At 38.4% G+C, this 10,065-nt stretch overlaps 1 protein-coding gene across 3 annotated transcripts in view; it reads left to right on the forward strand.

Moving 5' to 3' along the window:
* The window catches only part of ATG5 (autophagy related 5), a 157,765-nt gene extending 150,689 nt beyond the window's left edge, over positions 1 to 7,076 (forward strand). For 2 of the 3 annotated variants that reach the window (XM_066373562.1, XM_066373561.1), the window contains exon 8: positions 5,842 to 7,076. In XM_066373562.1, the coding sequence (XP_066229659.1) occupies positions 5,842 to 5,978 (137 nt within the window). In that variant the 3' untranslated portion in view covers positions 5,979 to 7,076. The remainder of the gene's footprint in view (positions 1 to 5,841) is intronic. The other variant, XM_066373560.1, reaches the window with a different exon arrangement.
* The last annotated feature ends 2,989 nt before the right edge of the window (positions 7,077 to 10,065 follow it).

The following is a 10,065-nucleotide window of genomic DNA, read 5'->3' on the forward strand; positions in this document are numbered from 1 at the left end:
TATTTTTTTATTTGTTTATCTTTTTTGTGGCGGGGGTGGAGAGAGAAGCATCAACTTGTTGTTATACTTAGTTGTGCACGCACAGGTTGCTTCTCATATGTGCCCTCACCGGGGACTGAGCCGTGACTAGGGCTTGAACCGGCGCCTTCGTGATCGAGTTGGTGACTCCGAGACCGAGCGTGCAGTCTCAGAGCTGCAGGTGGACACTGTTCACTGTGCCACCAGCCAGGGCTCCTTTTGCTTTTATGTGTAGTTTGCCATTCTAATCATACAGCCATATCTTTCTGAATGTATTTTCTTACAGTGTCCCTTAAATTGTCTAAAAATAGTCACTTTAAAGTGGGTAATTCAGAAATGAATTTATTTTTATTATGCTATTGGTGATAATACAGAATTATAATACATTTATATTTTATCTTATTTTAATACTTGAACTTATAAGTGAGATACATATGAGAAAATTTAATTGTGATAGTCTGTTTATTGATATATGGACTCTAAATGAATTGAATTCCAATTCAACCTACAGAAAATATGTCTGAAATTTGTTTCTTTCTCCTTAATTCACAAACCCAAAGGCTTTATGAATCACTATTTTTATATTTAGAAGATGAATTAAAATAATTTTTAAGTTTTCTATGTGAACCTAACTGGTGGTGGTACAGTGGATAGAGCATCGACTTGGGACACTGAGGTCCCCAGCTCGAAACCCCAAGGTCACCAGCTTGAAGGCATACTCGCCACCTTAAATTTGGGGTCACTGGCTTGACCTCTGGATCATCAACTTGATGCCAAGGTCGCTGGCTTGGGCCCTACCCCATCAAGGCACATATGAGAAGCGTTCAATGAACAACTAAAGTGAAGCAATTATGAGTTGACACTCATTTCTTTCCCTCCCTGTCTCTCACTAAATAAAAGAGGGGGAGCAGGAGAAAAGAAAAACCTGACCAGGTGGTGGCACAGTGGATAGAGCGTCAACCTGGAATGCTGAGAACCCAGGTTCGAAAGCCTGAGGTCACTGAATTGGGTGCAGGCTCATCGGACTTGAGCACGGGACCGTGGATTTGAATGTTGGAACATAGAAATGACCCCATAGTTGCTGGCTTGAGCCCAAAGGTCACTGGTTTGAGCAAGGAGTCACTGGCTCCATGGAGCCCCCGGTCAAGGCACATATGGGAAAGCAATTAATGAACAACTAAAATACCATACTACGAGTTGATGCTCTCATCTCCCTATGAGTCTCTCTGCCTGTCTATCTTTCTCTCACTAAAAAAAAAAAAAGAAAAGAGAAAGAAAAATTGCTATATGGGCATTCAGTCTACAACATAATGACATGTACTCAGCATGTCCAGATCGTGGAGAAATGATAATTAAACGCAAAGTGTGATTCCTAGACTAGATCCTAGACTGGAGTAAAAATAATTGGGATTGTTGATAAAAATTTTGAAGTTATTACATAATATTTTATTGTGGGGACTATAAAAAATGCTTTTCCTCTCACCTTCTAAGTTCTTTTAGCTGAGCTAATAGTTTAAATGACATTCAGCAGATTAACAGTAGAAAGTCAAAATTTAATACATGTGTACAAGGAATTCACATAAGCATGAAAATTCCAAAGACAGTGAGGCAAAATTGGGTATATACATCATTTTGGACAAAAGATGGTCTTAGACTTTAAAGATGAAAATGGGCAATTTACAGGTAGCAAAAGAATGCCAAATACATCTCTGCTAGGCAACTTAGAAAATAAAAGAACCACAGGGTGGGGTGGGATCTCTACCTGGAGTCTCCGTATGTGTCATACTTGAAATAGGCTAAGGTGAGCATGCTACACTCCTTCCTGGAACAGCTCTTTCCATCGGAATCTGCATCTCTTGGGCTGGAAAGGGGAAGGTCAAACATTCTGAGTCTTGTTTCTTAAAAACCAGCTTAAAATTAATATCCCAAAAGGCAGTTTTAGGGTAGCATAACTGGTCCCTTTCAATATCAGTGTTAATTTTTTTAATTTTGATAGCAGAAGGTACACACTAAAATATTCAGGGGTAAAGAGCTCAATATTTCTAATTTACTCTCAAATGATTCAGAAAATAATTATATATACACAGAATGATAAAAAAAATTGGGCAAAATGTAAACAATTGATGAATCTGGGTAAAGGGGAATTTCTTCTTTTGTTTTGGCAACTTTTCTATAAGTTTGAAATTATATCAAATCAAAGTTACATCCCAAAAGTGCCTATATAAGAAACTTTCATGTAGAGCTCATTCACTTAATTACTAATTACTGTCTCGGTGTTTGGCTACTTTAAAGCATCAAACTAACTTCAAATAAAAATTTGAGTGGGTGAAATGTGTAGTAACATTTTTTTTCCTGAGTCATTTACTTTGTAGTGACATTTCTTATTCCCAAGTATTAAATTCTAGATTCGCCTTTTGAAACACAAAGACATATTTACCAAAAATAAATATCATCAACTGTTTCCTTTCTACTGCTGGGGGGGTGGGGGGGGAGCATCTGCTAATTTTTCACGGCTCCGTTTTGTTCTTTCTCATATTACCAGAATGTATTGTGGGAGTCAGTGGTGAGCATCCCCGAAATATGCCACCCTGGCATGCAGATTATTTTAGATTGAAATCAGATAGAGCCCAACAAACTCAGGAAGAGATTTTTAGTCCCCTTTTCTCTTAGATTCATGCTTTGGGAAGGGAGCTTAGACTTAATCACTTTAAGCATTTACACCCTAGCATTAGTTAGGAAGACCAAGCAAGTTAGGCTACATATCTCCCCCCACCAACCCCCTCCCACTGTCTCTTAGTTGCCTCCCAAGAATTTCCTTCCATGTGCTTCCTCAACTACCTAGAAATCGCCCATTCACACTCCTGAAATCTAATACCCCATTTCCCGTTTTCTCCTTTGTCCTAAACTGTCATAGATACCCAGTGTTGCCCATAGATACTCCATCTTTGGAGTTTTCATACTTATGTGAATTATCTGTGTGCACATATTAAATTTTTTTTATTTTCTCCTGTTAATATGCTGTATGTTGTTTGTATTATTCAACCAGCCAGAAGAACTAAAGAGGTAAGGAGACCTTTTCCCCTGCCCAACAGTACAGTCATGCTTTGTTGTTCTTTATGGTAGCATGAATTTGGGTGATAGCAGATATACTTCTTGGCTTATCTGAAACAATTTGAGTTTATGTTGGCTGAGTAGCTCAGCTGGGTGACGCATCATCCTGAGAAACCAAGGTTATGGGATCAGTCTATGTATCTCTCTCTCTGTTTTTAATAACAATTTTCTCAATTTTAACCTTTTGTTGTTTTAATAGTTGTGCTAGCCATCAAAAGCTATTCTCAAAAAATTAATTTTGGCAATGTATTTAACCATTCGCAGAGTTATTAAACCCTGAAACATTGACTAACATTACTAAGTGTTGGGCACTTTGCTAGGCTCTGGAGATGCTGCGATGAATAAAAGAGAAACTGTAGTTACCATTAGCAAGGGAATTGCTGTGCCATTGTAAGAATTCCTCTGGTAAAAGATAAATTTACACATCCCTCTGGTAAAGGTATTCACACAGGTAAAATACTTGGCAAATGCAGGCTGTGACAAAATAATGTATTTAAAATTTCAAACTATTGGATTGAAGGGTATGACAGTCCTAGATCCATTCCTTTGTTGTCTAAATTTAGTAAGTGACATGACACTTCAGTGTTGCAGTTAAAAGTGGCCCCAATTTAAAGCAGAGAATCTGTGCTGCCTGTGCAGGTTGTGACATGTGATTTATTGGGTTTGTTATACAGAGTGTTTGAATCGTGCTTATGTTCTCCAACTTCTGTTGTACAACTTCAAGTCTATTTCCTTTTGTGTAATAGGGTTGGTCATTTGCCTTTGAAACCCACGATGCATGAATGTGCAATTTAATATCGGCTCCCACATTAAGATACTTGAGGCACGCTATATTGCATACTCAAGTGGTTCTTCTCCTTGGTTTCAGAATATCCAAAAGCGACTCTGGCTTAAGGAAAAACTTGACAGATAAGGAACTTTTACTCTTATACCACTGCTCTTTCATTTCTTGACTCAGTGCTAAGTAGGAGGAAGGTTCTGAGAATATTAAAATATTTCAAAGAAATATGTAATGAGAATATAAAGAGAACTACACCGGAAATGTTTTCAAATATTCTAAGAAAGATTTAATACAGTAAAATTTGGCAATCTAGAATTTACAAAGAATACATCATTCTAGATAGTGGAGGGCTTATCTGTTTGATTGCCAACATTTTAAAATCTTCTCAAAGTACTAATACTCTGCTTTCTATAGTATTCTATATATAGCTTAATCTTTTATTTATAGATGATACTCATTACAAAAGCCAATCATTGTATTACCACTGTGATCACAACTGTGTAAAAAGCATGTGTTGATATCAACACAACAAAGTTTGGCAAACAAAACAATGGTTAGTATTAAGAGGTGATTTTTTTCCCCAAAAAATTTGTTTTAAACTATGACACAGTGATTCGGAGGTTTGTTTGGCTCTCTCAGGGTTTGGTAGTATTTTTGTTAACATTTTATTTTTGGCTTTTTTTTTTTTTTTTTTTTTTTTTTGGCAATTCTCTGTAGTGTTTTTGTGCTCTCCCTTATTGTCAATCTGTTGACTGTCACCTCCCAGAACTGCGCTGCCTCTAACAGGAAGTTTAAATATTTCTTTAAAAGGGTCTCTTGTTTCAGGTGCCAGCCAAGCCATTATCACCATACATCATCAGCCCATTTTGCCGAGACGTTAGAGTACTAGAAATGCAAAAGTCATTTTGAACAGTGCAAAAAGGGGAAAGTAGGATATTTCCCTCTCATGTGGTTCCATGAATTTCATTTTCTTGTTTTCTATTTCCAGAAAGCTGAAAGGTTTAGACATTGTGTCTTGAAGAAACTGAGAGACACACAAGGACTGTGCTAAAGCAGTGATACAAACTTTCTTGAAGGCTCTTTTTTCTTTTTTTCTTCCCAAAAAAGGAGTATGATTTTGCTTTCTTTGTTTTTCTGGGTGCTTCTGTTTACTTTAAAGATTGTGAGCACATCGTATCAAAATCATAAAAGACATAAAACCTTAAATTTAATTTGTAATAAAATTTGAATATAAAAGAAAAGTGTGAATTGCAGCACCCTTTTAATTAGTGAATGGGTGTTAACAAAATATCAATCATGTTTCCTGACTGAAACAGAGATCCCTGAGTCAGACTCTCAGTTCCTTCTCATTAAAAGTTTAATTCTTATTCTAATAATGTCTCTAAAACTTTCTGATATATAAACTTTCTGAACATCTTTACTGAAAATTAATCTACAGCTCCCATTTATTTTATTAAACATCTTCCTAAACACAGATCTTATTGATGATTTCTCACGTATTTATTTATTTTAAATATATATTGACCTACTTCATATACCCATCCTTTTTAATTGCCATATAGTATAGTTTTTAATGTATAACTAAAATAAATTTTGGTCAGTTGATACAGTGGGTTGTTTTCTTCACTATAGTTTCATTAACGTCAGTCTTAGGTAAGCACAGTAATTAAGAAAGAATGAATACTTTCACATATAGCAACAGAATTTTTATCAGAATTCATTGTAACCCTCAGGTTTCTGTTTTGGGTGATACATATTGCAACATTTGAACTTTCTCCATGTCCACATTTCCTGCTTAGGAGACAGACCAGGTTTAACCTGTCGAAGCTGTAAAATGCATCTAATCACTAAGGACTCTCAAAAGGCAGATTATTTTTTCTTCAATTCTTTTGAGTCATATTGATTGTTATTGGATTTCTTTCTTGGAATAGATGGGGAAAAAAAGAATCAAGTGATGATTCATGGAATTGAGCCAATGTTGGAAACACCTCTACAATGGCTGAGTGAACATCTGAGCTACCCGGATAATTTTCTTCATATTAGTATCATCCCACATCCAACAGATTGAAGGATCAACTGTTTGCTTGAACGGAATCCCCCTTAAACAGGATTTACCAGAGCATGTCACCCTTCTGCTTCAGTCAGGTCTGGTGGAGGCAGCCTGACCAGAAACCCTGCTGCAAGCCAAACAGGAAAACGATTCCAGGGCTGATAAGGGCCCTCGGGCTGGTCTTACTTTGCATCACCACTGCTTTTCTCCAGTGCCGTCATTAAACCTCAGCTGCGACATGAAAGACTTTACAGGACCACTGCAGGTCTTCTGTTTTCTTGTAAAATATAATGAAGCCGAAACCTTTGGCCTAAGAAGAAAATGGAAATGTGTGCCACTCAATTTGTATTTCTGATTAACAAATAAACAGGGGTATTTCCTAAGCGACCATAGTTGAACTTTAGCTTGAGGGAGTGGAAGGAAACATTGGTTTAATTTTCAAGAGAATTAGACTTAAGAAAGTAAAAGAGAAATTCTGTTATCAATAACTTGCAGCAATTTTTTGTAAAAGATCAAATTACAGTAAACCCATCTTTCCTTAATGAAAATTTCCTATGTTTACAGTCTGTCTATTGGTATGCAAACAATCTTGTAACTGATAATGAACAGTGAGAGATTTTTAAATAAAGCTTCGAAATATGTTTTGTCATTAATAACATATAATTTTGTCACTTTTCCATTACTTTCTGACTCGTACAGTAGATCACTGTGTTTACCCTTACATGTAACCATTCGGACTGGTCTTCGTCAGCGTGGAGTTAATGTAGGGCAGTGGTCCCCAACCTTTTTTGGGCCACGGACTGGTTTAATATCAGAAAATATTTTCACAGACCAGCCTTTAAGGTGGGACAGAAAAATGTATCACGTGACCGAGACAAGCGTCAAGAGTGAATCCTAGACGTATGTAACAAGGGAATCTGGTCATTTTTAAAAAATAAAACTTAGTTCAGACTTAAATATAAATAAAGTGGAAATAATGTAAGTTATTTATTCTTTCTCTGCTGACCAGTACCAAATGGCCCACGGACCAGTACCGGTCCGCGGCCCGGGGCTTAGGGACCACTGATGTAGGGTATAGGAGAACTGGTCTCAGGAGCTGTCGTAGAATTTCTTGCTGCTGGTTTTTAAATCTGTGTTCTTTACACACTAACAGTAATGTTACCATTTATCTTTGCTTTTTTTTTTTTTTTTACATTTTTCCGAAGCTGGAAACGGGGAGGCAGTCAGACAGACTCCGCATGCGCCCGACTGGGATCCACCCGGCATGCCCACCAGGGGGTGATGCTTTGCCCCTCTGGGGCATCGCTCTGTTGCGTCCAGAGCCATTCCAGCGCCTGAGGCAGAGGCCACAGAGCCATCCCCAGCACCCAGGCCATCTTTGCTGCAATGGAGCCTTGCTGCGGGAGGGGAAGAAGAGAGACAAAGAGGAAGGAGAGGGGGAGGGGTGGAGAAGCAGATGGGCGCTTCTCCTGTGTGCCCTGGCCGGGAATCGAACCCTGGACTCCTGCACGCCAGGCCAACACTCTACCACTGAGCCAACCGGCCAGGGCCTCTTTGCTTTTTTACCACTACAAACCTATCAGATCATGGTATACTAAGCCTCTGTCTAGGATAATTTTACATTTTTAGAAAAACTGATTTCTTTCCAAGCTGGTATTTTCCATTGGCTTCAGGTCTAATATTTCACTGTGGTCCTTGGCCACAAGTCTTTGAAATCTAAAGATTATTGAGCTCCTGACTGCAGTAGCTTTTCCTTAACTTTACCAAAAATATTCAGAGGTTACTCAATTCTTACTATAAGGACATTTTGCTGCCGGAATTCTGCCAGCTGGAAGTACTTCCGCGTTCCAGTCACTTCCAGTAACCTAGCTTGCCGTCCATATTGAATGTGGGCCCATTTGGGCATGCTAAAGGACAGAGTACCATATAATAATGGTTTTAGATTGCACAATAAAAATGAATGATTTTCTTATAAAAATTATGAATATTTGTGGTTTTTTTTTTTTTTTATTCATTTTAGAAAGGAGAGAGAGAGAGAGAGAAGGGGGGAGGAGCAGGAAGCATCAACTCCCATATGTGCCTTGACCAGGCAAGCCCAGGGTTTCGAACCGGCGACCTCAGCATTTCCAGGTCGACACTTTATCCACTGCACCACTACACGTCAGGCCTAAAAATTATGAATATTGAAGTGAGATCCTGCGAGTGCTCACTGCTTTCTTTCTCCTTTTGTGATTTTCACTAATAGCAGACTTATTCACAAAGTGAGATAAAGTTCATCAAGGATCGCCTATTCTGGAATGGAAGGAAGGTGCAAGGCTCAATCAGATGGAAAAGCAGGGCACCAATGTGATCAGAGCAAAAAAGCAGGTAGCAGATAACTGCCTTGTGTCAATAAGATGAACAGTGCCATTTTAGTACAGGCAGAAAAAATAACAATATTTGAGTTACTTAAGGATAAAAAAACCCTACTGACTTGTGTTTTTTTCAAAAGAAGTTGATCTGAATATGATGGTCCACATGAAAAGTGTTTATTCATCTATTCAGTGCAGGGATTTTCCCCCTTGATGTTTTGACAGACTGAAGGGAGCTTCAGTGAGCAAAAGGATCCAACGCCAGGGAGAGCCACACTGTGAAGAAGAAAGTGTGGGAAGAGCAGTACACACACGCAAGGCCTTGCGGGGTGGCCGCAGTGGGCGCCTGTGAGCTGCTCGCACTCTCTCCTTCCAGCCCTGAAAGGAAGTATGAAGCCGTTTACAACTACCCAGTCCTACCTGTTCATTATTATACCAGCATCATAACTGTATTTCTCTAGTCCCAGGTAAGTCAAGTCTCCAGGACCCAGAGGGAAAATAGAGACAGAAATTAGTGCTGGCCTAAATATTTATTTTGGGTTTTTTTTATTTGAATATTTATATTTTATGGTTTATTAAAAAATTAAACAAAATTTTTGTCTATCTTTATTTCTAGATGTTGGAAATGAAATTTAGATAAAGCAAGATACCTATTGGGAAACTCATTACAATTTTCTTAGTCTTATACCAGTCATAAGTTTAAGAAATAACAGTTCTGAGAGATAAAGGAGACTGTAGGAAAGATTGGAAAAGGCCACAAATCGTTATATGTTTGTTTAACTCATTCTTGGTAGTGACTTCCCTAAGAAAATGAAAATGTGTTTTAAAATAATTTGCATTATTAACCAGGAGGGAATAAGTTCAGCCTAAATAAAGTAAATAACTGCTTGTCTTTCATAATGTTTTATGAATGATCTTGGTTTTAACCACAGATAGTGTTGAATTGATCAGCACCTGTGTATCTGGAGACCAAATAGCCTGATCGTAATTGAATCAAGTTGACTTACTCGTCTCTATAGCATGGTGTTGTATCGACATATACCAATCCGTTTGAAGTGAACCCATGAGTAGACTCATCAGTTATGTTTATTTCTGCCCCTGCCCCCCATTCACTGGAAACGAGATAGGAATTGATGAGAAAACAATGTACAAGATTTGATATTAACTGACAGTAACTTTGAAAGGTTATTTTTCTAGAGTGTATTGAGGTTACCTTTTCTTTAAATTTTTGGAAAACGTAAAGGGTTATTGGGTCATTCCAGAGAATAAATCTCACTTTTATTTATCATATTATTGATAATAGTAAATAGATATTTAGGTCTTGGTTAAGTTGGGTTCCCTGTTAGATGTGCCAACGTAGTTAAAGTGTAGAATCATGGGATATGATAGGAAAAAAATCAAGTGGTAATATTTATAGTGAGAGAGACAAAAAAAACACACAAAACTTTTCCTTCCACATTCTGAGTTCTACTGTGGTGGACAGTTAGCACAGCAAGGACTGCAGGCCGGGCACAGAGGCCACCAGGCGGAGAGCCCCAGCTGCCTGGCAGTGGGTAAAACTGGGATAACAGGGACCTCACCTCCAGGCTGACCTTTTCTCCCTTAGCTGGTCATACAGTTTAGACCCCCTGACCTTTCCTCCCCTGGCTAGTCAGGTGGTTTTAGACCCCATTAGAGGAAGAACAAGGGCAGGAGAGGAGCCTCACGACCGCTAGGCAAGCCCTTACATGAGCACTCCCTCAAGCATTTACCCC

Source organism: Saccopteryx leptura, chromosome 3, assembly GCF_036850995.1.
Source record: "Saccopteryx leptura isolate mSacLep1 chromosome 3, mSacLep1_pri_phased_curated, whole genome shotgun sequence".
Classification (NCBI taxonomy): Eukaryota; Metazoa; Chordata; class Mammalia; order Chiroptera; family Emballonuridae; genus Saccopteryx; species Saccopteryx leptura.